The sequence below is a fragment of the Trachypithecus francoisi genome, unplaced genomic scaffold (genome assembly GCF_009764315.1).
Source record: "Trachypithecus francoisi isolate TF-2019V2 unplaced genomic scaffold, Tfra_2.0 Lachesis_group2, whole genome shotgun sequence".
Lineage (NCBI taxonomy): Eukaryota > Metazoa > Chordata > Mammalia > Primates > Cercopithecidae > Trachypithecus > Trachypithecus francoisi.
This window is the reverse complement of record NW_022681465.1, coordinates 24,577,629-24,605,450: the sequence shown is the minus strand read 5'-3', so window position 1 is coordinate 24,605,450 and position 27,822 is coordinate 24,577,629. Positions and strand designations below refer to the sequence as shown.

Sequence of the window (27,822 nt, the reverse complement as noted above, 5' to 3'; positions counted from 1 at the left end):
ATGTAGTTATGTGGTTTTGAGTGAATTTCTTAATCCTGAGTTCTTATTTGATTTCTCTGTGGTCTGAGAGACTGACTATTATGATTTCCATTATTTTGCATACTGCGGAGTGTTTTACTTCCAATTATGTGGTCAATTTTAGAATAAGTGCAAGGTGGTGCTGAGAAGATTGTATATTCTGTAGATTTGGGGTGGAGAGGTCTGTAGATGTTTATTAGGTCAACTTGGTCCAGAGCTGAGTTCAAGTCCTGAATATCCTTGTTAATTTTCTGTCTCATTGATCTGTCTAATATTGACAGTGGGGTGTTAAAGTCTCCCATCATGATTGTGTGGGAGTCTAAGTCTCTTGGTAGGTCTCTAAGAACTTGCTTTATGAATCTGGGTGCTCCTGTATTGGGTGCATATATTTTAGGATAGTTCGCTCTTCTTGTTGCATTGATCCCTTTACCATTATGTTATGCCCTTCTTTGTCTCTTTTGATCTTTGTTGGTTTAAGAGATGTTTTGTCTGAGACTAGGATTGCAACCCCAGCTTTTTTTTTTTTGCTTTCCTTTGCTTGGTAAATATTCCTCCATCCGTTTATTTTCAGCCTACGCGTGTCTTTGCACATGAGATGGATCTCCTGAATATAGCACACTGATGGGTCTTGACTCTATATCCAATTTGCCAGTCTGTGTCTTTTAATTGGGGCATTTAGCCCGTTTACATTTAATATTGTTATATGTGAGTTTGATCCTGTCATTATGATGCGAGCTGGTTATTTTGTCCATTAGTTGATGCAGTTTCTTCATAGTGTCAATGATCTTTACCATTTGGTATGTTTTTGCAGTGGCTCATACCGGTTGTTCCTTTCCATGTTTAGTGCTTCCTTCAGGAGCTCTTGTAAGGCAAGTCTGATGTTGACAAAATCTCTCAGCATTTGCTTGTCCATAAAGGATTTTATTTCTCCTTCACTTATGAAGCCTAGTTTGGCTGGATATGAATTTCTGGGTTGAAAATTCTTTTAAGAATGTTGAATATTGGCCCCCACTCTCTTCTGGCTTGTAGGGTTTTTGCTGAGATAGTCTGATGGTCTTCCCTTTGTTGGTAACCCAACCTTTCTCTCTGGCTGCCCTTAACATTTATTCCTTCACTTCAACCTTGGTGAATCTGATGATTATGTATTTTGGGCTTGCTCTTCTCGAGGAGTATCTTTGTGGTGTTCTCTGTATTTCCTGAATTTGAATGTTGGCCTGTCATGTTAGGTTGGGGAAGTTCTCCTGGGTAATATCCTGAAAAGTGTTTTCCAACTTAGTTCCATTCTCCCCATCACTTTCAGGTACACTAATCAAATATATATATGGTCTTTTCACATAGTCCCATATTTCTTGGAAGCTTTGTTCATTCTTTTTCATTCATTTTTCTCTAACCTTGTCTTCATGTTTTATTTCATTAAGTTGATCTTCAGTCTCTGATATCCTTTCTTCCGCTTGATTGATTTGGCTATTGATACTTGTGTGTGCTTCACGAAGTTCTCGTGCTGTGTTTTTCAGCTCCATCAGGTCATTTACGTTCTTTTCTAAACTGATTATTCTAGTTAGCAATTTGTCTAACTTTTTTTCAAGGTTCTTAGCTTCCTTGCATTGAGTTATAACATGCTCCTTTAGCTCGGAGAAGTTTGTTATTACTCACCTTCTGAAGTCTACTTCTGTCAATTCATCAAACTCATTCTTCCAATTTTGTTCCCTTGCTGGTGAGGAGCTGTGATCCTTTGGAGAAGAGGCGTTCTGGTTTTTGGAATTTTCAGCCTTTCTGTGCTGGTTTCTTCCCATCTTCGTGGATTTATCTACCTTTAGTCTTTGATGTTGGTGACCTTCGGAAGGGGTCTCTGAGTGGATGTCCTTTTTGTTGATGTTGATGTTACTGCTTTCTGTTTGTTAGTTTTCCTTCTAATAGTCAGGCCTCTCTGCTGCAGGTCTGCTGGAGTTTGCTGGAGGTCCACTCCAGACCCTGTTTGCCTGGGCATCACCAGTGGAGGCTGCAGAACAGCAAAGATTGCTGCCTGTTCTTTCCTCTGGAAGCTTCATCCCAGAGGGGCACCCGCCAGATGCCAGCCAGAGCTCTCCTCTATAAGGTGTCTGTCAGCACCTGCTGGGATGTGTCCCCCAGTTAGGAGACACAGGGGTCAGGGATCCGCTTGAAGAGACAGTCTGACCCTTAGCAGAGTTCAAACGCTGTGCTGGGGGATCTGCTGCTCTCTTCAGAGCTATCAGACAGGGATGTTTCAGTCTGCTGAAGCTGTACCTACAACCATCCCTTCCCCCAGGTGCTCTTTCCCAGGATGATGTGGGTTTTATCTATGAGCCCCTGACTGGGGCTCTGCCTTTTTTCAGAGATGCCCTGCCCAGAGAGGAGGAATCTAGAGAGGCAGTCTGGCTACAGTGGCTTTGCTGAACTTCAGAGGGCTCTGCCCAGTTGGAACTTCCCAGCAGCGTTGTTTACACTGTGAGGGTAAAACCGCCTACTCAAGCCACAGTAACCGTGGATGCCCCCCGCCCCACACACACCAAGCTCAAGCAGCCCAGGTCAACTTCAGACTGCTGTGTTGACAGCAAGAATTTCAATGTAGTGAATCTTAGCTTGCTGGGCTCCATGGGGGTGGGATCCACTGAGTTAGACCACTCGGGTCCCTGGCTTCAGACCCCTTTCCAGAGGAGTGAACGATTCTGTCTTGCTGGCATTCCAGGCGCCACTGGGGTATGGATAAAAAAAAGAAAAAATCTCCTGCAGCTAGCTTGGTGTCTGCCCAAATGGCCACCCAGTTTTGTGCTTGAAATCCAGGGCCCTAATGACGTAGGCACAAGAGGGAATCTCCTGGTCTACATTGTGAAGACTGTGGGAAAAGCCTAGTATCTGGGCCGGAGTGCAGTGTTCCTCATAGCACAGCCCCTCATCACTTCCCTTGGCTAGGAGAGGGAGTTCCCCAACCCCTTGTGCTTCCCAGGTGAGGTGACACCCCACCCTGCTTCTGCTCACCTTCCATGGCCTGTACCTACTGTCTATCTAGTCCCAATGAGATGAACAGGGTACCAGCTGGAAACGCAGAAATCACCTGCCTTCTGTGTTGATCTCACTGGGAGCTGCAGACCAGAGCTGTTCCTATTTGGCCATCTTGCCAGCAATACCCTCAGTCTTTTATTATTAAGTATAATTTTGTAGCTTTTTATAGATGCTTTATATCCAGTCGAGAAAATTCACCTCTATTTCTATTTTTCTTAGAATATTTTTTCATGAATGAGTTTTGAATTCCATCAAATGATTTTTCTGCACTGATCAATATGATCCTGTAACTTTTCCTCTGCCCTTTCTATAGCCGAGCACAGGTTCTCATTTTCCTTTTTTCTTCCTGACATCCTCTGCCTGATATTCTACCTGCTACAACTGTTGCTAGGGCACTTTCATCCTTTCCTACTCATTCCAAGTTGGCTTCTTCCCAAAATAAGAGCTTGGTTTACTCCCTGATATGGCTGATATTTCCCAGCTCTTTTCTTTAACAGGAGCCACCTTCTAATTATGGATTTATTGTTGATCTTCTTGTGAATATTCTGTCTTTATTGAGGTTTATTTTTCTGCACATATCACCTTTACTCCTTATCTATCTCCTTCTGCCATAAGTCCTTTTAGTGCCTCTGCTTCTTTTATCATCCCAGGTAGTTTCTTTGTATTCTGGGTACAGGTACCCTGCTCAGCTCCAGTCCTCCTTTTATGCCAAGTTCTTGAAAATGCCAGCCATCCCAGCTGCCCTGTAACTGTGCCATGATCTTTAGCACTTGGAATACACTCCTCATGACTGAAATTGCATGCAATTTTTTTTTTTTTAAACCAAAGACTGTCTCCCAAGAAGATGGTTTATCTGTGATGATTAAAGTTTTCTGCATTCATCATCCCACTCCTGAAGCTTTGATTTAAATAGGTTTAGTTGTTCCTTTCATTCTGGTCCTGTTTCTCCCGCTACTGCTCAAAGTGAACTTGGCATTTCTACTTATGTGAGACCCTCCTCAAATTTTCTGTTTATAGGAATAAGATGGCAAAACATAGCCCCCAGGGCTCATCAAATTGTGCAATAGCCAGGCTTTCCACATCACACTTTTGTGGGCCATCATACTGACATGCACCTACTCTGGAATAGGAAAGATCTTCCTGCCATTTACTTCCTCACTCCACACACCCCCAGCCCATGGAAGCTGCCTGTGTTCCTGGCCTTCTATCTCTATTTTTCCATGTACTTACAAGAACAAAATTGGATGCAGGTTGTAGATTTGTTTTTATTTTCTCCTCTCCTCATATGCCAAAGGACTTTCTGCAGTTGACACACAATGTCACCTGCTTGAAGTTTTTTTTGTTTTGTTTTGTTTTGCTTTGTTTTGTTTTCTGACTTCTTTCCTGTTCCTGCCTCTGCCAGTTCTACCATCTTGACCTTTCCAATATTCAGTCTCCTAGGCTGTCTACCTGGATGATTGCCACAGGCCTGCCACCCTTTCCCATATCCGTCCTTCATTCCTTTACCTCTCATTTAGTGGTCAAGAAAAATGCACAACCCACACACCCACCACTCTGGGAACATGCCTTCTATTCTCATAGCATACATTTCCAATAGACGGGCAGGTATTATTCTTCCTATACAACAAATGAGAAAAAAGTCTTGTCAAGATAAAAGAGCAGCTGGTTAAGAGCAGGACCAGGCCGGGCGCGGTGGCTCAAGCCTGCAATCTCAGCACTTTGGGAGGCCGAGACGGGTGGATCATGAGGTCAGGAGATCAAGACCATCCTGGCTAACATGGTGAAACCTTGTCTCTACTAAAAAATACAAAAATCTAGCTGGGCGAGGTGACGGGCGCCTGTAGTCCCAGCTACTCAGGAGGCTGAGGCAGGAGAATGGCATAAACCCGGGAGGCGGAGCTTGTAGTGAGCTGAGATCCAGCCACTGCACTCCAGCCTGGGCGACAGAGCGAGACTCTGTCTCAAAAAAAAAAAAAAAAGAGCAGGGCCAATGCTGCTTCTGACTTCTAGCTAAATCATGTAGGACTGCAGAAAGCAGAAAATCCCTCCCACATTAGTCTCCATTTTTCTGCTCAGGTAGTGACTTATGCCTTATCTAATCAGATACCTTGTACATAAACATCATTGGCTGGCCCAATGTTATCATCGTTAACTTCCTTAACATAATCATGGATAGATGAAAGACTGGTAATTCTCAGAATCACTATATATAATGCTTTCTGTTCTTGATAGTTCACTAATAGAAAGAGAAGTGTCAGGAATACCCATTGGCCTAAGATTATGAAGATGACTGAGGTGGGAGTTGTAGCATTGATGCCTGTATCAGAAGAAAGTCTTGAGTTAACTAGCGGGACAAAGTCCCTCTCCCCACTTCACCATAAGAACAAGGAAGACGCAGACTGACTAAAGAGGATAGAACCCACATAACACTGTATCAGAGATGGAGTCAGGTGTGAGCTTTGATAATATCTGCTTCTGTCATGCCTGCAGTTTTGGGACAAATGCTGTCTCTTTTTATGCCTTACAAAGGCATAGTATGGGACATGGAAGAACAAAAAGTTGTCACTTCAATTCCCTCCTTCAAAAAGTAAAAGATTATTTGTTTTTGTCCACTATTAGTTTTTCAACAAAACAAGCCAGAGAAGTTTCTCTGTGTGTAGCTGATAGGTGTCCTTGACCAGGGAGTGGCCTTCTTGGTCAAATTGCCACACCACTTTGGGAGGAAGCTGTGCGGAGTAGTGAGGGAGAATGGGGACAGCCACCTAACCAGCCAGATTAGTTGAATCAGCCCTGCAGATCAGCACAGTGACAGATGTCCCAACCAGATGGTGCACACATCCACTTCATAAATACACCGTAGAAGTCTGGAATCTAGGGGAAAAAGCTTTTCTGCCATGAGGGCTCCTGCCCAAAAACAATTGGCTGACACCACTCTACTGAAAGTCAGGCTCAGAGAAGACCACAGCTTCTCTGCCATGTATGTAGGGGTGAAAATCCTGCCCCATGTTTCTCAGTTCCCATCTTTGATGCCTGAAATCTCACCATTAGCACCCTATTCTTTGGTTTAAGGATTTCTGCTATACATATACATTTATAAAAACCAAGACAAGTGTTTTCAGTTCTTATGTCAAAAGAATTACAGATACTTTTTGAGAGCAAGTTTACATGTGAGGGAAGTGTGGTGGTGAACTTTATGTGTCAACTTGGCTGGACCCAGATGTCTGATTAAACATTCCTTTCAGGTGTGTTTGTGAGAGTGTTTCTGGAAGAGATTAGCATTTGAACTGGTAAACTGAATAAAGCAGATGGCCCTCCCCAGTGTGTGAGTGGCATTATCCTATCCATTGATAGCTGAATAGAACAAAAAAGCAGAGGAATTTGGAATCACCTTCCTTCTACCTGACAGAGCTAGTACATTAATCTTCTGTCATTGGTACTCATGGTTCTCAGGCCTTCAGACCTGGACTGAAATCTACACCATTGGTTCTCAGGCTTTCAAACACCAACACTAGCTTTCCTGAGTCTCCAGCTTGAAGATGGCAGATCATGGGACTTCTCATCTTCCGTAATTGTGTGTGCCATTACCTTATAATAAATCTTATTGGATCTGTTTTTCTGGAGACTACTTTTTTAAAGTTTCTAATATTTCTTCTAATACTGTAAGAAAGGTCATGAAAAAGTGGAAGTTTGAATGGCAAGGTTAGGTTTCCTAAGTGGTACCATGGAAAAGGTGAAGATTAGCTCTGCCATCCTGGATAAGATATTTCACTCTGAGCAATTAATCATCCCTCAACTGAGACAATCATGGTGACCTCACAGTGTTGTGGAAGGCCCATATGTGAAATGATAGATATGACAACCCCTCAAGTGTCCTGCACGTGCAATAAAAGGAAGCAGCTATTTTTCACACCCTTCCTGGGTGCTGCTGTCACACTTTTAAAAATGTCCCTCTGAGCTAACTGTCCTCCTCAAGAACTCCCATCAAATACCCCTCATTATCACATCCGACAAAGCAAATCCTAGCTATTAATGACAAATTGGAATGTTCCAGTTACCTCTCTGTCCTAGAAAGCAGCACTCCTCCGCTCTGTGGGGAACATTTGCTTTTCAGAAACTAGCCCTGGGATTTTAAGGAATTAGCCAGTGAGACAGTCCCTAAGTAGGCCTGATGTTCTTTGCCTACTCCCTTCTCCCAGATATCCGGTTGCATTGTCACAAAGCCCAGGGAAAAGAGAAAACAGGAGGTGGTCTGTGGCCCCCAAGAAAAGAAGTGACTGTCTCTCCTTTTTTCAGGGTGCCATGGGACCAACACTATAGTAAGGGGCTGATATGGTTTGGCTCTCTGTCCCCACCCAAATCTCATGTGGAATTGTAATCCCAATGTGTTAAAGGTGGAGCCTGGTGGGAGATGATTGGATCATGGGGGTAATTTTTAATGGTTTATCACCATCACCATCCTTCTAGTGCTGTCTTGTGATAGAGTTCTCACAAGACCTGATGGTTTAAAAGTGTGTGGCACTCCCCTGCTTCACTCTTTCTCTCTCGTCACCATGTGAAGAAGGTCTTTGCTTCCCCTTTGCCTTCTACCATAATTGTAAGTTTCCTGAGGCCTCTCAGTCATGTTTCCTGTCAAGCCTGCAGAACTGTGAGTCAATTAATCTGCTTTTCTTCATAAATTACCTAATCTCAGGTAGTTCCTTATAGCAGTGTGAAAACAGTAGAGACCTGGCTCAGGATTGGGACTGTCCAAAGTGATAGGTGGAACACAGCACCTGGGGCTCTACAGCAGCTGTTTAGACATTAATAGGACTCATAACTCTCTTCTACCTAGTTATGTCTTAGAACCCACCTAACAACCACAGCACCATACAGTGTGTTCCTCCATTGGATGCCTCTGTCATTGATTCCTTCCAGGCCTCAGCTATCATTTTTAAAAGGAAGCTGGGTCAGTCGCAAACAAGAGTTTGTGTAAGAGGGCAATAGTGGTGGTGAAAGTCCCAGAAAACCAGTCACAGAAAAACTGCCTAAAGGAACTGAGGTTGCTAAAAGGACAAGGGGAACAGGATGTGAAAGGTTGTTGCATTGGAGAAAGAGCCAGCTCATTCTGTGCAGCCCTGTGCTCAGCTGGGACCAATGTGTTGGTGGAAATTAATAGCAGCATTGGGCTCAGAAAGGTTGCAGCTAATAAATAAAGCTGCTCAACTTGAAATCAGCAAATTAATGCATTCTTAGAATTCTCCACTACACTTGATCTTAGCCAAAAAAGATTACAAGCGATTAGAATTATCTTTCTATGAGGCTTTCACATAGCCACATGGACCTCCTGGTTATAGCTAAGCCATGCATTCATGGCACCATGTACTGTGCAAGGGGATAGATTAATTTCATATTCCTTCTACGAAGTTATGTTCAGAAGGAAGCCTAATGGAGACATGCAGTAAAAGAAAAGATGACCCTCTTTTTCTGCCCTGATTCATGAGCTGCTTGCTGCTGTATAGGCTTTTCTTAGGGGTACTGGGATCTCAAGTACTACAGGGTTGCGACCTGAGGTATAATACCACTTCTCTCACTGACTTGTGCTCGCTTCTCCTACGGGAGGAATCATTGACTCAGCCCTTTTGAATATGCTGGATAGAGATACGGTGAAGAATCTGGAGAAATAAAGAAAAAAAAGTAGCAGTAGAAAGATTTGTGTCAAGGAGGAATAATGTAAAGGCTCTAAGAAGAGTTGCTGATCTGTTATACACTCATTGAACTTGCAGCCCAGAAAGACATCTTCTCTGGGACCCTCTTTGATCACTCCCCTGTGTGGTCAGTGCCTCCAAGCCATCTAGCCTTCCTGCTTGACCACTGACAGGGAGTCTGGATCTTTCTTTCCCTTCCCCATCAAAATTCACTGGTGCTGTTTCCTCAGGTCTTGGTCCCTGCAGTATAGTAAATTAATAGCCAGTCCCCTTGAAGGCTTCTATCAAAAAGAATTAATGGGAGAATTTTCAGGCATTGAGACTAGATGGGAAGTATTTCTGTCCAGGAGTGACTTCCTCAAAACCTAGCACCTAGGTTTCTTTCCTAGCTCAGAGGTTTTCAAACTCTTTTGCTTTTATATCCCCTATAAGAATTGTATTAAAGTATGTACCGTCATGTAACTTTTATGAATAGTAATGTCTTTCATCATAAATTTAAACACTTTAAAGGATGTAATTTGGGGCATATTATAAATGTTTTCATGTTAAAATGAAAGTTGAATTTCTCCTATAATGTATACAATTGAATCTAAACACCATGACAACGGATAACCCACCATCATTCCATTTTTAAAAACAAATACTTCCATAACTTTTAGAAATTTGACTTTCCTTTTCTACTCGAACTTAAATTTTTATTCAATTTCCTCCAAAGAACTTTACCTTAATGTAACATAATTTTGTTTGAAAATACTACTTATATCATCACATTTATCTGCCTAAATTCAATTTTTTACTTTTATTTTGTTACCATAAAGCTCTGAACATTAAAAAAATCTATGCAATTATTATCAATACACTACTGATTAAACATACGTATTAATTATTAAACACAAAAAGTAAAATTATATTGCAAATGCATCCTTTCATGAGATGATAAACTTTTTTCAGTTACTTCATTTATCTGTAGATGAACATTACTTACTGCTGAAATAAGGGGTATCAGTTATATATCTTTTTTGTTTTGTTTTTATAGATGTAAGTTGAAGGAATTGAGAGTGTTTTATTACAGCAATGTAATTCAGTTCTTTGAATTCCTTCTATGTTATATGTCAACATTTATATAATGGTGTATTAGAAAATATTTTTAATCTTTAGTCACATGACAATTTGATAAAGTCCTTCTTCATTTCTTTTAAATAGTGAACTAGGAAGCACCTGACTAGCAAAGAGATTTGTTCTCCAGCAATTTGAATAATTTACTTTCTCAATTTCTGGGAAGTACACCAAGAGAGCTTTACTAAGATTTATCAAATTATTGTTAATTGTGCTGTAACACTTGTACTTAGGCCCACCTTTTAAAAGCCATATCACCAGAAATGGCAGGAAAGAAAAACAAACAAATTTTTAGTTTTATTACATGTTTGCCAAAACAATGCTTTTTCATAAAATGATTTGATCTTATTTCTTGTTTTAAATGTATTGCCACTAATTTGGAGTTGCAGATTTAACTCATTTATGACAAATATCTGTCATAAAACCTCACTGGCAGGGCCAATCTTCACTGTCAAACCGGTGTGCCAAATCAGATACACTTTCTGTCAGAAAAAGTTTTTCATTTTTCAATTCAAATAGCTATTTTCAGCAATATTATAAAAATCAATGAGAACTAAAAGTATGTCTTGTGAAATTGATCACTAAAAACAATTAAGATAAAGATCTAATATAATTGATTTTTCCATGTTTAAGTTATAAAAACAAGATGACCAATACACTATTTCTCATATAAAGTAGGAAAATGATAAAAGGCATGGTATATCTCTAGTAAAATTATGTACAGGTATTGAATGCTGCTGACTAGCTTTGGAGAATGATTAAACAAGAAATATGTTATAAGTTAAAATGGTAGAAACAACTATAGTTTGAATGTATTCCCCAAGTTTCATATGTTGAAAAATTAATCCTCAAATTCATATGTTGATGGGGTAGACCCCATGATGGGACCCAAGGCTTTATAAGAGGAGAGACCTGAGTTGAAATGCACTTTTTGCCCTTCCACCCTTCTATCACAATTTGAGGCAGCAAGAAGGCCCTCACCAGATGTTGAGCAAATTCCAGTGCCAGGTTCTTGGACTTCCCAGTCTCCAGAACCATGAGTCGAATGTTTCTTTTTTGAAATAAATTATCCAGTCTGGTGTTTTGTTACAGCAACAGAAAACAGACTAAGACAAGAATATAATTGAATGTTTCATGTTATGGTTTGATACAATGGGTTCTGACAACTTTACTAATGAATGCACATCAAATCTGAAAGAATCATGTGAAACTTTTTATCCTTGGGTTCTATCTACTGCATCTTCTAAAAATTTGGCATTCCCAGAGGGCATTCTGGTTACATTTAAAATAATCAGCATGGCAAATCTATACTGCTTTAGCTCTTCCAAGTTACTTTTTTTTCCCAGTCAAGATACATCCTATGGAAGGACACTGACAATAGTGGAAATAATTGATTACAATTATATGAAGAAGACTTTTTTTTGGCATTCAGTGCCTTCTACTAATTTTCTTTATTTCAGTCTCCCAGGTCTCTCCCTCAAGAGCAAGAAATTCTTTGACAAGAGTCAGGAAGAGAAAAAGAAAAAGCTGTAAAAAAAAAAATTGTCATTATTACCATTACTCTACTTTATCATATATCTGAATTCCAAAAATCTATTTTTGAGTCCAAATCCCCAATTTCTATGTTATCTAACATCATAGCTTCAACATGTGTATAAGAGGTGAAAGCCCAAGGCTCTATGGTTTTATGATTAATCATCAAAGAAACCTTTCGTCTGTTTGCTACATCTGAGGTTTTTGGTATCATATTAAGAGCAATGTATTATATTAAGATATGGGATGGATAGCCCTGTATCTTTTTTTCATGTGGGAAAAGAAACAGTATGAACAAAGACTCATTCTCAGCAGATCAATTTAAGGAAAGAGTGTATATAGAGGATCTGGAAATTAATTTCCTGAAAACTGTCCTGAGCATGCAATCTGTGAAAAGCCACCACATACCTTTAGGTACACATATCTGTTTGAAAATTATGAATCTATCATACCTGTATATAAATTAACCTGACCCAATCCAAGATTGTTTATCATGTGATCTCAATCCCTGGAGGAAGATAATCAAAGGATTCTAAAGAGGGCCCAGAGAGGTAGAGTTGGAATTGCAGCAGAGAAGTTTTGAGTAGCATTGAGGAAATTCTGATTCCAGTCTGGTGTTCATCATCCTGCAAGTGTTCCTGCTATCAAACAATGAGTACAAAAGGTGCCCTGGGCCTTTGTTGGTGAAAATAAGTGCAGTACCATCCTCCCCAAACCAGAAGATTAGTGTTGCTAACTGCCATACCAACAGAGGCAAGCAGATGATATAAATCAATCAAGCAGACAGGATATAAGAAAAGAGGTGATGAGAGTCTGATAAAAGAGAGGACGTGCCTCATCCACAGGTGGAGGCAGCTATTCACCTCTAATCCCACTGTTGCTATATTTTCCACTTTTCTACCTGGATTTTCATGTAAAGTCACCTGATTTGTAAATGTAGGCAATTAAATCAACATTGTTATACAACACATTGCAAAACAAATCTCCAGGTTATGTCAGCTCAATGGCTGTTAGCCGTCTCCTCCCAAAGGCAACATGGTCGTATGTTTGCCTCTGGTGAGAGAACAAAGCAGTCTTGAATCAAAGTTTGGGTCTTCTGAAGTGAGCCCAGCTATCTCTCCAGTTCTTATAACCCTTCACAAAACATTGCTGGATCCTCACACGAGTTTTTCAAGTTTAAAGTGCAGAGTCAATTATTACTTTAAGCTTTATGGAGGCTGAGGAATTGTCATCAGCAAACCCCACAATCCATAGAGTTGGATGGAACTTTAAACATCATTTATTCCAGCTCCCCTGTTTTTACAGCTTCTCATAACATTCTCTCAATATTAGTATTGGGTCTGATCGAACATGGATTAACCAATGGAGGCTATGCAATCCCAGTATTATAGTTCCTGGATGCTGTCCTCATATGCTGCTTCCAAGGACTGTAAAAAATTTTCAATAGAAAGAAGTAGCTGTGATGCTAGTTTCGGCCCTTCTTACTTCCAGACTCTGACCTATAATTACCCTGAGCTCTTCAACTTCAGATCATGTGCTAATTTAAAAACATGTCCATAAATTCTTTGGTATTCCTCCTTTCAGGAGGTAGAAACTAATTTCCTTCATCCTTGAGTGTGGGCTATACTTAGCAACTTGCTTCTAATGAACAGAATATGACAGATGATGGTGACTTCTGAGAATAGGTCATAGCATTTTAGCTTGCTCTCAGCTTTCTCTTGAATTACTTGCTTTTCAGGAAGCCATAAGTTATGCGGACACTCAAGCAGCACTAGGGAGAAGCTCATGAGTAGAAGAACTGAGGCATCCTTCAAACAGCCATGGACTAACCTGTATTGGGAGCAGATTCTCCAGCCCCATGTAAGTCTTCAGATGATTTTTTTTTTTTTAATAAAAAATTTTTTTAAAAGAAAGGTAATTAAATTGAAGGAGAACTTCCCTTATATCCAGAGGTTAATACTCAAAATGGTGGTGGTATGTCATTTTTAAGAATTTTCCTTCAGAATGAACAAATTCTAACGATCTGGTAAGCAGCTAGAATTTGGTTCTGCCCTAAGGCTCCTTTCTCTTAATAAAAGTTGAGGGTAAATAGGAAACTCAACCAAAATCTGAGAGGTGCATTCATTTCAAATTAAGCTCAGTAACCCCCAAATGTAAAAGTCCTTCCTGACATAACACACATATTAAGACCCAAGATTTCTCAGAGAGAATCTGATGCCCACTCTCCAGAGGCTGAGCTCCCACTGCAGGGGAAATGTTCCCTTTGGCTGTTTTTTCTCTCTCTGCTTTTATCTCAGAGGTCTGTTCCTTAGTCTCTGTTGAGGTGAAACTCCAATGTCATCTGAACCCAACCAGCCAAATAAGCAACTTGTGTACAAGCCAAGTTAAAAAGTTTCACTCCCAGAATGGATGAGGAGAAACCAGAAGACATTTCTCATGCACAGAGAGTACATGAATCCCCTGAACTGCCAGGTTTCAGGGTCACATGAGACCTCTACAAGGCTCTGCTCACCATCACCTTATCATCTGCTAGGTTCCAGGTATCTGGGTACACATGAATTAAGTCTTAATGACTTTAAATTCTGTCTCAAATTTGTATGCTCTTACAAGTTTACGCTTTTTGTCTGAGGAAAAGTGCAAATAGTCCATGAAGAAGTGAGGTCAGATCTCTTTTGGCAGGGATAAAGAATACCACAGAGTGGGTCTTAATGGCAAGGCGTGAGAAAGAGTAAGTAAGTAAGTTCTGAAGTGTAGGGGAATGCCTTGGAAGGGAGAAAAAGTGTAGAAATAAAAGGATCTTGGTCTAATTCTCCTTTGTGTCCAGAGGCAGCTCTGCAAATACCATCTTAATGAGCCACTGCCTAGCCCCTAATCTCATAAAATCCTCAAAAGGGAAAACGCATGAAAGGCAGAGCTGATTCTCTCTCTTTTGATATTTGCCCTTGGGTTTGCTGGCCTGACTTCTGGGGCTCTGGGAACACACGAATTAGCGAGAACCAGAGAAGGCATTCAAAACTAGGCCTCTTCAATGATGAGCCAAATCAGACAGTTACTTTACAGCTTGCATATTTATTGAACAAATACTACTAAAATAGCTAAAATACATTGGGTACTTGTCATGAGTGCATCAGTAAAGATCACATTGTTACAAAAGCCTGCATTTTCAGCAGTACACAACTGCAACTCTACATAAATGCCACAGATGCAGAATACTGTTTTCTTGCTCTATTTACACAGCTGATATACCTATTCTAACGAAGGAGGGAGAGGAGGAATGCACAAGAAACTCAGGCCAATGGGGGAGCAAGAAGAAAACGAAGAAGTGCAGTGCATGCGTCATCGGTGTTTAACAGTCAGAAGCGAAACAGTTCAGAACAAGGCCTGCCCTGTCAAAAGAAGAGCTAAAAGACAGTTATATAAAAATTAAGGTGGGCTTTCAGACTGGCTAACACAACAACATTCCATGAGTAGATGGTATTTTATTTTTGTTTATCCATTTCGTTGGGAGCAAGGACAAAAATGTAAATCTACACCTTGCTTATCAAAATTGGCAAAAAAAGAGTGCTCTGCCTTTTAAAAAAGCATTATGATTTTGTAAAGACATTGTTTTCCAATTTAATATTTGGAAAAGGTGTCATTTTCATATTCCTACTCAGATGCCAGTGTTTTGGGTTTTCTTCAGGGGGAGTTTATTTAAAAAGGTTTTGCTCTTTTTTTCCACAAGTATCCTTTCAAACAGAAAGAACCCAAAGAGACACCTCAAAATGCCTGTAAAATTATTGCTTTTCTTTCTCTAAGTCAGGCAGGCGAGGCTACGGAAAGGAAGAGATTTGGTAAGTAAATTACAGTTTTGTGATTGCTCCCGCTACCGTGACTGCATGTCCGTGAGTGCCAGTCAACGAGACAATCGTCTCTCACACTCTGGTAGCATTCGCTCAACCTACAACACTGAGGAAGAAAGCCACACTGAAGACACAAGGAATACAAGTCAATCCAGTCTAGAGAACAACATTCAGGGAAACAGAGTACCAACACCTTCTTAGAACATGGAAATAAAAAATAACTCCATCAGAGCTACCTCGCCAAGGAGCATGTTGAAAGTCCAAAATAGCACCATTCATCAGTGTCTCAGGTCCTGTGGCAGCATCTCGGTCACTTACCACAAGGAAACAATGAGTTTCAAACTACTTCTATACATCAAAAGAGTACATGGATAAAATATAGAGATATACAGACAATTGATGAACATAAACTACTAGGTTTGTTACATCTAAATGAAAAAAAAAAGGGGGGGGACTCTCAGCCTCTGCAAGAAGCAGTCGGGAGCTGTGTGAGTGAAAAGGCAGGAGTGGACCGGTTGTGTGAGCGCGGTGGGAGTTTGAGTTGTGGAAGACATTGTTGTAGCGAACCAGGCCTGAAGGCCCACCTGTAAGGGTTGTAAACGTGGATTCACAGTGTGAAATTCTGAGCGTTTTCACTTGAGTCAGAATGATTAAAAACTGGTTTGATGATACCTATTTGTCCACTGTAAATTCTCTAAAGCAAGGCTCAGAGTCCCATAGTTTCTTCTTATACTTGATGATTTACACAGAAAAAAATCCCATATATGATACCATGACCTCATCAATACCCATACACCATATGTAATACAAATGGAGGTGTTACGATTAAAAAAAGTGGAGGTAACTGATTCTTGCGGAGCGGAGTTCACTGCTGCCCAGTGGAGTCAGGGAGGCAGCGTTTGTCTCATCGTTCTTCTTGCGGTTCACTTCCTTTGGGACAGGAAGTCTTCCCTGCAAAGCAGGCAGACCCACGCACAGACACACACACATAAAAGACAAAATTAGTCATGCTTCTGAAACCATTTTTTAAAATTTTGCTTTTCCTGCCCAGCCCACATTTTACCCTTGAACTCTTGCTGTTTTGCAAAACAGAGTTTACATATTAAACACAGTTCACCTGAATGTAAATATTAGGTCTGTGAGGAAATAAAGTAATTAAACACTAGCCACCTTTGCTTCAGTAGAATGAAGTGCTTCTGTCATGGTGGTGCCAGCCATGTGTGAGGCAGCATTCCCCAGTGTCAGGTTTCTTGGGACAGTTTCTAGTATCAGATGGGGCCCAACCTTAGACTGGGTGATTGATAGATACTCACAGGAGGGTCAGTCGATAATTGGAAAAAAAAAAAAAAAAAAAAGTCCAGAGGGTGTGATGAAGAAGAGTAATAGTCTATTTTCGAATATGTAATAAAAATATTTAAAAACTCATCCAACTTGCATAAATCTTATCTATATGTATGGCTTATTCTACATGCAATTGGTACATGCCAGAAGTGGGTACCAAAGATGGGAAGTGTCTGGGAGAGAAATAATGTGAGGCTGCCCAGACAGCGGATGTAGGAGAGAGGGGGCTAGTGGGAAACCAAGGCCAGAACTGACTGGGGCTATTCTAAGTCTCTCCTCACAATCCTGATGAGTAAGGTTGTTGTTGTGTTTCTGACTAGAATAACTCAATCTCAGTGTGACTGCTGATCCGCCGCCATGTGGCTTCCCGGACACACTGCTGCAGCGCCAACAGTGGAGAGGAGCTCTCCATCACAACCAGACAGCAGAAGCACAGCACAGTGAAGCCCACCTGCCCACATGATGCATAATAAAGGTATTAATTTACAACAGATGGATTTTATGCCCATACAGGTATGAACATAGTGAAGATTTGATGATAGTCTCTCTTTTAGCTGAACTCTGGAGTTTTAATTACTCACATTTTCTTGGAAAAAAATATCCTTTGTGGTTTTAAAAGATGTGTGGGTTTTCTTTTTTTGTTTTCGTTTTTTTGCTCAAGTCACATGTTCTAACAAGACAGTTTTAATAAGCCAATTTGACTAGATGTAAAGTACTTGGATTAAAGTGATCATCTTACTTTGCGACCTATAAATTAACACATCTAAATTTCTTTTTAAGAATTCAGAAGCCAGTAACTTCCAAACAACTTGAAATTGAATAAATATTTTCAGCAACCCGGGGTGAACTAAATGCAACAGATAATTCAACTTTAAAAAGTCTTACTTACTGTGTAATTTTCCGTATTTAAACATCTGGTATGCCTCAATTTTTTGCTTAAAAGTCTCAGACTTTGAGAGCATACAACAGTTTTTTGGACATATATAACCATTATGTACTTTAATACTCCAATCTTAGGTTGTGATTTTAGAGGTTGTTTTGGTGTCATTAAATACCAATGAGACCAAACCAGAAAATTAAATACAAATATAATTCACCATTCACACACCGTTAAGAGTCTAGATTCAATTTCCAAAAGCATAATATTGGGTAGTTACTTGCATTTCTGAAAATAATTTCAATCTTGGAATCTTGGTACACAATCCCAAAATTAACAACAACAACAACAAAAAAAGGAAATCCACTGTAATACCAGTGTCTTTAAAATAATGCTGCCAGCCCAACGCCATCTCACCCCACAGCCAACCAGTTACCATGGTTCAGGATAGGACAAACTTAGGTTTTGGACAAATGAAGAGTTCAATGGCTGTTAATTGTCACAGGCAAGAAAAGGAAAACCAAAAGTTGATAAATGTTAACTCAACAATTATACTCTTTACACAGCTTGCCTTAAAACTGCTCCTGTCCAGACTTACTCTGTTCAAAAGTGAATATACAGAGCGTTAGTGTATCTCTCTATTTAAATCTTAGTCTCACAGTACTAATCTTCTACCTCCATGAAACATACACAACAAAACAAAAGGAAGGAAGAGCAAAGGATTTGGGAAGAGGCACCTCCAGAAAAAAAGAAAGTGAAGATTATTTCAGATTTGAATTTACCATTTTTACTATCTTTTCTGTTTCAAGGTGCCAGATAATATATATTTCTTTGTTCACTTTCATGCTCTGAGTGCCTACTATGGCTGGAGTACTCTATTTGATTTTAAGCTTAGAGATTGAAACAGAAACAAAAACAGTCCCTGCCCATCTCACCCTTCATTAACTTGCTGTGTGGAAGACAGGCATACAGACTGGACCCTGATGAGGCAATGGTAGTAGGGCCCACAGGGAGGTGTGATACTGCAGCAACCTGAGGGCCCAGAGCCCAACATGCCCGTGGGGAGAGGTGCTCCTGAGGAGACCGAGTTCTGTGCATCCTCCCTATGGAGTCCTGGATTTACTAGATGTCAACCCTCTACCCCCAACTGATTTCAATCCACACACCCTCCCACTATTTAAAAAATAATAATAATAGGCTTTCTGCCCCCACTAAAGGAATTTTAGGCTTCTGCAACAAATGGAGGAGGCATTTTGAAGATGGGACACAAAGAAGTCTTCTTTCTCCAGATCCAGAAGTCAGGCCTTATAAGAATTTAAGCCAAAAAAAAAGTCCATCCATGGAAAAAACAGTTGTTCTATCATCCAGCACATATTTGTGCCAACAGAACTGAGGGACTTGAGTAATTCAAGAGGCTAGGGGTTGGGGGGCAGATGTGTCCAGTGGCTCCCACAGCCCCGCTGCCCTGGAAGTCATGCCAGTTAATGTGCCTCGGGGTGGATCAGCCCTCCCGACAGATGACTACTAGGAAATTAATCCCCAGTTAATAATGTGCTTTGGACCAAGTAAGTCAAGATTATTTTTCCTACAATTATGCAAAGATATGCTTTTCCAGAAGGGAACTTCTGGAAAAAGAATAAATACACTATGCTTAAAATATTATTCACATATTTAGAGAAGAAAGAACTGAAAATAGCAGAAGACCTGAACACCGTGATCCACTGTGCCCACCCCTGGGAGCATGTCTTTGTGTAGGACAAGACCTAGCACACCAGGGCTGGCTTTCTAAGAGTAGGGGGAGGCACCACTGAGCTTATCAAGGAATGTGCCTAGTCTTGCCCCTCTGGTTTATGTCACCAGTATCAAAGAGAGGACCTCTGGATGCCTGAATGAGGCAAGAATTAATGCGAAGGCTATACTTTGCTTTGTTTTCACATCTTGCCCTCAGCTGCCTTAAGAAAATGATGCCCTGATCTGGCACAGTGATGAATGTCTACGGTTATACTGCTGCTGCCGCTGGTGTGCTGTTGGTGAGGTGGTGGGGTGTGGGTGTGTTTTAAGGAAAGCGCTACTATTTTAGCTCTCTTCCACTCCAGCTCTACAAATCAGAGCAAGTCTAGTTCAGGCAGGGCCAAACCATTTTGTTCACCTACTTCTCTGCCAGTGATTTCAACCTTGACCTTCAAAAATGCTCTGCAAGATTAAAAGTGATTTAAGATTGTTTTCTTTCAGTGCAAACTGCCAGTTGATACAACCTCTTCAGTTTCTGCCTGCCAGTATAAGACAGGGAATTGTTGAGACTATTGAGTGTAAATAAAATAATTTCTTAAACATTGAAATACCAGTAATAGCTGGGGGAGGCCTCACCATTAGTCAATTATTACACTTATGAAACTTTCAAATAGAAATGTTATTTTCAGTGGATTCTGTTTTTCTTTATTAACTGCAAAATCAGTAAGTCATTAAAAAGTACACTCTTCCTGCTTGAGGTCAAATAAGTATTTACCCTAAGAGGCACAGTTCAGTATCTACAGTAAAAACTGGGAAGTAGTTGTTGTTTGTTTCAGAAATTATGCTAAAATCTAAAATATAAATTTTACAAATTTTGAGGCAGAGAACTGCCGTACCTAAGATGTCAGAACAATGAAACCATGTTTATAAAAAATGGTTTTTAGGCTTAAAAATTAGAAGAAAGACATGTAACAGTTTTTTGGTCTTCCCTTTTGCTTCATGGATAATCTTATCAGACCTTCAGACTTCATTAGCAGGCAATTATGTCATCATCTTACACTTTTAATAAATCTTTCAGTTTGATCATTGTATTTGAGTTTGTCTAACCAGGAATGGAACAGATTTAAAACCTGTAATTGTACATTTGATAAACTAATTCCATGTTTTAAATGAAAATTTTTTATTTATGAAGAAAGGAAGATAATGTGAACTTTAAGTCAGAGGACTTTATGATATTTTTTAAAAGTACATTATTTCCAAGGTCATCATAGTATCAGATTGATGGATTCTTATAGCAGCCTATAATGGGTATTAAAATGAAAAGGCTCTGATATTTTAAAACAATTGTTTCAATATTGAAAATAGTGTTAACAAAATGGCATCTAGGGATCTTACCTTAGGAAGCCTTCCCTCCATGTTCTTGTTTGGAAATGGTTCTTGACTGACCCAGACAAAGAGTTCTGGGTAATAAACCTATAGAGACACAAAAGCATACACACTCGGATTAAAAACAGGATCCACTCTGAAACTACATGGGATAACCTTAATGAGCTCCATTCTCCTCAATGGTCACTTATTCCCAACTGCAACTTAGAGCACTGGGGAAACCATTAACTCTTTCAAACTCTTAGTGTGCTTCTGAACACACACTGCACTCAGGAGAGTTTCAGCTCAATGTCTGCCAAGATTAAGTCCAATAAATCAGAGATATCAATCAATGTTATTTTTAGCAGGCAAAGTAGCAGCTTAATGGTATGTCTGGCTGAGTGCACTAAGTCACCAGGGAGGTCTAACTTTCAAAGGATTCTATGATAAGTATCCTTGCAAAACTCCATCAAACACTGTTAAGGGTTATTCTGATCATTTATTAGAAGGCCAAAGATTATGAACAAAATAAAAGAGGAAAGAAAGCAGCAGCCCAGATTCTCTCCAAGTCCATGTGGCCAGTGACAACACATTCTGCCCAGCTGCCTGAAACAGCCAAGTGTCTGAGGGAGGGGCGGGAGATAGGTGTCATCACCATGAATGATTCAGAGAATACTAGTTGATGAATTCGGTGGTGGGAGGGGGTGGAGCGAGGGAGTGGAACTGAGTAACTCTTCTTTAAATATACAAAGGATGATTAGCATAAGGTTGCGGACCAGCTGTTCTCCATCTTCAGTAATGACAGGAGGGGGGAAAGGACTTAAAATTACAACTAAGATTTGGGTCACTCTAAGGAAGAACTCAGCATAAGAATTGTTAAATTACTAAAAGAAATTAGAGAAAAACTGTGAAATCTTCTTTAAAAAATTTAGAAACAGAATCCAGCAACCATCTTTCAGAGCTAATTCACATTTAATATAGTCCTGATTGAAAGCAGAGTGAAATTAGGTAAGATTCCCTCCAGATCTGATTCTCCACATTCTACAATAAATAAGCTTCACATTTAATAAACAACAATTAAGAGTCACACCTCATTAACAGATTAACAAACAGACTTAGATGTCTGTTTCGATTTTGGTTTTGGAAGCCCTGATTGAGGTAACCTAATCATTGAGTTGACTGTAATACTTGGTATACTCCAATCAATCCATTTTGTCAGGAGATCTAGGGTAGGAAATATGGATGGTTAACAGTGTTCACTCTTCGGAATAATTGAACAGTACCTATCTTTGATCTACACCAGTGACATTTAGAGCACATCCTAGCTTACAAAGCAATTTTGCATACATTACTTAATTTGTCCTGATGATAAGCCTATAATATTGGTCTTATCATTAAACAAATGAAGACATTGAAACTCAAAAAGGTCAACGACTTGCCCAAAGTCACACAGGCAGTGTAGGGTAGGACTGAAACTCACACTAGGTTTCCAGATTCTAAACTTCAGTTCCTTCCACTATCCTGCTGCCCTCACATTATCCCAGAATGCAAATCGCCTGCCACCACTCCCTCAAAATTACACCAGTCCACAGCCACCACCCACGTTTGGGTCTTCAAGAGAGCTCATTCTGCAAGAGCTGGAACTATTTTCTTTTTGGACTGGGTCTAGTTTTCTGAGCCATGTGGTTCCCCCCACCCCAACCACCTTACTTTTCCACATATTTCCTCTCCTCTGCCCAGCTCCTTCAGAAAGTATTCCACCATCTGCCTTGTTTGGGACAAGCAGCCACTTCTGACATTTCCTTTATCCAGGAAGGGGTGAAGAAAACAAAATAATCTCAAATACACAAGCTTTTTTCAAGACTTATAACCAAGTCACAGCACACAAAAGCCCAGTTTCGGCTTAACTTGAGGGGACCCTAAGTTTGAATCTACTGTTAAATTCACTTCATATAAATGGATATAAAGTGATTACATTTCTATATTGCCACTTTAAAAATCATATTTTAAGTGCAGTCTTAAAATATTAGTGAGAAATTAAGTTACATTGGAAACCAAAAATGTTGATAAAAATACATGTACAAACTTTGTAGGCATAGGAAGCAATGAAAAGCAAGGTCAGGTAAGTATTGTCATTCCTGTGTTCTTGTGCTTTTCTGGGATATTCCATTTTAACAAAATGACACTGCTTTAACATTTAACTTCTAAGCATCAATACCAAAAGCACCCAAGTCTGATTTGTAGGGGAAAAATAGCTTGCCTTTCTGAAATTATTACACCTATTTTAACAATCTGTTGTTCCAAGAACTGTCCATTTGCTTAATAAATTAAAAAAAAAAAAAAGCCAACAACTTTTGCCAAAGAACTTGGGAATATGAATACCCAACAGCAAAACACACATGACTAAGGAAACTTTCTCCCTCACTTCATATTTGTTACATTGACCAAGGCATTTTTTTTTTTACTATTAGGCATTTTTAGCACATCAGGCATTTTTTAGTATTTGAATCATAATCATTGTATACTTTTAGAAAAATGAACGTTGCTTTGGCCTTGTGGTAGTCTTCCAATCTGCTTCACCTCAGAACCTTAAGCCAAAAATGGCAGGGACAGAGGAGTCTCAGTTACACTCTTAAAACCTGCTTGGCTGGTGTCTAAGAACTCAGCATATCCCTAGACATAGTATCTAAAGGAGATATTTAAACTTTTCATTTTTTTTAAGCACAGCTGGTTTTAAGAAACAGTGGTAAATTACTGGAAACAAATACGATCTATCTGCATTACAACATTGTTCTTTCTTATACCTGCAGTATTTTCAGACTCTAAAGTGAAGAGCTTAAGAGAAAAGATCTATTGACAATCATTAATTACCTTTGCTCTCAAATGATTCAGACCTGACCTTTGGTATTCCACAAGGGCCTCAACTTCCATTCCTTTCCCAGAGCTGGATATAGAGAATGGGTGTCCAAACAACAGTCATTTGTCTTTCTGTCAAAAGCTGTCTCGGTTTAAATGTACTGTATTTTCTCTGCCGCTTCTTCTCATCGGAACATATTCTAGTCTACTCACCAGGTTCTACTTCTGGCAGTCAGAAATAGTGCCACTTTTCAACTTCATGTCTCTTACCAACCTTTGTGCATTTATGCCGCAAGAGTTCATGAAATAGCTGCAAAGTGCTGGACACTGTTAGGTTCTGGGGATTGCAAGAGAAATAGAGTTCCTGCCTTCCATATGCTCAAGTCTGAGGGTGGGGAAGGTACAGTAGGGGTGATCAATCCACAAAAATTTACTTTTAAAAATGTGTGTTATGGGCTGACTTGTATCACCTCAAAATTCATATGGGGAAGTCGTAACCACCAATACCTCAGAATGTGATTGTATTTGGAAACAGGATCTTTATAGAGGCAATTAAGTTAAAATGAGGACATCAGGGTGGGCCCTAATCTGAAGTGACCCATGCATGTTGTTCTAAGAAGAGATTAGGACACAGACACACAGAGGAAAGACCATATGAAGACACAGGGAAAAAGACAGCCATCTACAAGCCAAGGAGGGAGGCCTCAGAAGAAACCAACTCTGCCAACATCTTGATCTCAGACTTGGAGCCTCCAGACTGTTAGAAAATAAATTTCTGTTGTTTAAGCTGCCCAGTCTGTAGCACTTCGTTATGGCAGCCCTCACAAACTAAACACAATGTGCTTTTTAAGGGCAACAACAACAAAAATAAATATATAGGTTATGTCAAATGTAATAGCTGCTGGAACATGTATCAACAGACTAAACAACAAACAAAACCAACATTTAGCGTAATATCCAGTAGTGCTGTCAACAAAGGAAATGGGGGTGGCAGTGAGTGCATCTCGCAGGGCATTTGATGGCTGTCAGAATCAGATAGAAGGGTGAGGGATAAGTGCATAATGAGCTCCATGCAGGCAGGTGGCCCTGTGGCCAGGAGGTCTCCCTGCAGCTCCCAGGGGCCACAGTAGTAGCAAGACCCACATGAACCCATGAGTTTCCTAACTAGTTCAGAATATTAGGAACTGACAATGACCCTATGACTGAAGCTTCTGAGTGCTGATAATATGAGGATCAAAAAACTGGTAAGCTGATCCATCTTTCTAGAGTCCATCTGTGCTTGCTGAACTGTAAAGCTGCCCATTCTTCTTGGTGCTCATCAACTGACACGCCAAACATGGGCACGTGGCTGATACTGCATTCCATTCATTCATTGTCTGAATTCAAGTTTGTGTTTTTCATGAAGACCAATTAACTTTCTTTTTGACACTTCATTGAATACTCTATTGTTGTTTCGGTGGTTTGCATCTCGAAAATTTAAGCATTCTGGGTATGGGAATACCTCAAAACTGTTGTTTTATTAAACAAACCAAAGTTTGCATTAATCTTCACAAAAAGTATGTCTTCTTTTAAAACCGGTTTTTCCATGTATACGATAAACAATTGTTTTTGCCCAAATAAAATCCTCAAAACCCTCTAGAATACTATTCTTCCAGAAGTCAATTAGAAAATCAGAAAAGCAAATCGTACCTTCAACAGTTGAGAAAACAAAATGCTAGTTAAAAAAAAAAAAAAGGTAGGGGGAAGGAAAATTTTGTTACTTTAATTTGAAGAATTTGCAACGGTTTTGTTTGAATTCTGGGAAAGTTTGAGTGTTTATACTTGTCACTGAATATACTGGTTAATGCATTTTTTTCTATAATGCTATATTTATCTCACTGACAATTAGGTTGAAAAACAACAGAACGTCATAAAGAACCACAGTGGTTTAAAATACACTAATCATGACATGTATTTAGATATCCTTGAGCAATTCTTAGAAAAAACCAATTTTATGCTTTCGAGTATACTTAATATACTTAAACCCACTATATATTTAAATATTACTTACAACGAAATGTGCTATTTCTTACTTATTCTCTTAAATGTATTGATAGGTAAGTTACAATATTCTATCACAGCATACAAACTGGAAATAAAATACTCAGGGTTTTATCCCTCATTTCCTTCCTTCCTCCCTTCCTTCTTTCCTTTCTTTCTTTTGAGGCTTGTTTTACTCTTTGGACAGTGCATCATGAAAAATAACTGCATTTTTTAAAGTCTATAAAGTAATTAGCTTACCAGTAATTATTGCTTAGCATAAACTGTTATTAATAGCAGACAACTAGTGTTCCAAATTAGAAAAATGAAATGTAGGAAAATTCAGAGACCAGTCTTCCAAGGTCCTAAAAAGTATGCAAACTAGATTATTGCTTAAATTATTTTTCAAACACTTTTTAAGCTTTTCATTTCAAAATCTGCTATTTATTTTTCAATGGCATGGTTCACATACAGAATCAATCTAAAAGTTCTCTGACATGTTTCCTATCACTTCTACTACACTGCAGGTAAAATTTGAATCATATCTACTTATTACCTGTTTCTAAGTTTGTATTTTCCTCTGTTCATTTACTGTCTTTATCAATATTTCTTTGGGGGAGACTGTTCTATGAGAATGATACTTAAAGGCAGGGTTATATCTTTTTGCAGAGGCTAAATACACCACACACATAAATGCTGCTTACTTCATTAGTTAACATACATTTTCAGAAGTCTGCCATGAAGATATGTTGCATGGTTTGGTTGTTAAGGACCATAACTGTAATATTATTCTTTATCCTTGATGGGGTCATACAGGGTTAAAGAATGCACACACAGGTCCTTTATAACTTAACAGGATGGGTATCTATCTCCTGCAATTAGGAAAGCCAACTAGGGCAGCAGGAGTCCAACCTGCATAATCAATCCTTTCTGCAGCAAAGGGGTGCATTTCATAATCTTTCTGCCAATTAAATAGTATGTGTCTGTATGTGTACATGTTTTATTCTGCCTAATTGGTCAGGAGGTTGTGAAACCTAGTACTGTAATTCAAGGAGAATTCATGTGCATATACATACACTTCCTTTCTGCAAAAACCCTTTGAAGTGGTGCTATAAAGAATCTCCCTCAAAAGCCACTCTGCTCCCAGGTGTTACTGGTCATATGAGAGGGCCAAATGTAAACTGAAACCATAAATGAGCTACAAGGATCATGTTCTCTCAACAACATTACATCAAAGATTAGACGGTGCCAAAAGATGATGCACTGTGCTGTCTCTCTAGAGATGTAGTCTTAGAAATCTGCCTAACCTTGTGAATGCTGCTTGAAGAAGCAGCACACAGCGGGGAAAACACGTTGCCACTGGAAGACAAAAAGATAAACCTGTAGAACACTGGGCCCTTCAAATGATGTATGTAACCTCTGCACATTCTGGAAAGCAGAATAAAAGTGTTGGGGCTTAGGTTGGCAAGTATTCTGGCTTGGGAGCTAAATGAAACATGCACTGACCTAATTTAAACACACACACACACACACACACACAGACACATACATACACTAGAGCTGGCTGTGGTAACAATGGGTAATTACAGAGTATGCATTATGAACACCCAACTACTGCACTCCATAGTCATAAATGCCCTCCTGCTAGAAAGGAAAGGCAGGCCTTTGTGGCTCCTGCTGACACTTCTTGAGTCTCATAGCCTGCTAAGTCCTTAACATGCACAAATAGAGGTTGGGGGAGGCAACATGTCTCAATAAGGAAGACAATGATGGCTCACTAATTGGTTAAACCCAGTGGCATTAGCTTCGCTTCGGGTGCATATTCCCACTACGGGCACAGAAAATGTTCATGTTTTATTAATATTATGCCACAGATTATGTTACTGTCCAACATTACATGTCAGGAAGGCAAAAGATTTACAATTCTTGATTGTGTGAGTTGGGGTGTCTGAAACAAGCTTTGCAGACTTTAATAGTGGAATTCTCTAAATTCACTCTGCTCATTGGGAAGCCATCTTGAGAGGCCACTGATGAATATGTGGGAACCTGACAGCTGTGGAATTTTATTTCTAGACTTTAACTAGGCAGAGAAGGGAAAAGGAAATCTCCTTGCTGGCAACAAAATGAAAGTGTTTACATGTGAAATTAATCGTCAGCACAAAGCGCTTTCACAGTCACTCTGTTCCACAATGTAATATTCTACTTGTTTGGCTGCTGAATCTTTTAAAATTTTATTTCTAAGAATAATAGCAAAGACTTTCAAGGGGGGCAAAAAATCAACTTAGGAGCCAGCCACAAAGGTTAACAGAATTACCCGACTTTTCTTTTTCACCACTACTTAAAACCATTCATTACGTGAGTTTTCTGGGCTTTGAGGGTACATGGTTCAAGGCCAGGTGCAGCAACGGCCAGCTAATTC

General features: G+C 39.7%; 1 protein-coding gene across 8 annotated transcripts in view; it reads right to left on the bottom strand.

Moving 5' to 3' along the window:
- Positions 1-14,421: 14,421 nt before the first annotated feature.
- Positions 14,422-27,822, bottom strand: part of NREP (neuronal regeneration related protein) — a 29,074-nt gene continuing 15,673 nt past the window's right edge. For 5 of the 8 annotated variants that reach the window (XR_004429705.1, XR_004429704.1, XM_033178943.1 and 2 more), the window contains 2 exons: positions 20,559-20,636; positions 14,422-16,165 (listed from right to left, as the gene is read on the bottom strand). Coding sequence is in view for 6 of the 8 variants with exons in the window: in XM_033178943.1 (XP_033034834.1) it covers positions 16,040-16,165; positions 20,559-20,636 (204 nt within the window). In the remaining 2 variants the exon portion in view is untranslated. Of the gene's footprint in view, positions 16,166-20,558; positions 20,637-22,238; positions 22,331-27,822 lie in introns of all 8 variants that reach the window. The other 3 variants (XM_033178940.1, XM_033178939.1, XM_033178941.1) reach the window with 1 other exon arrangement.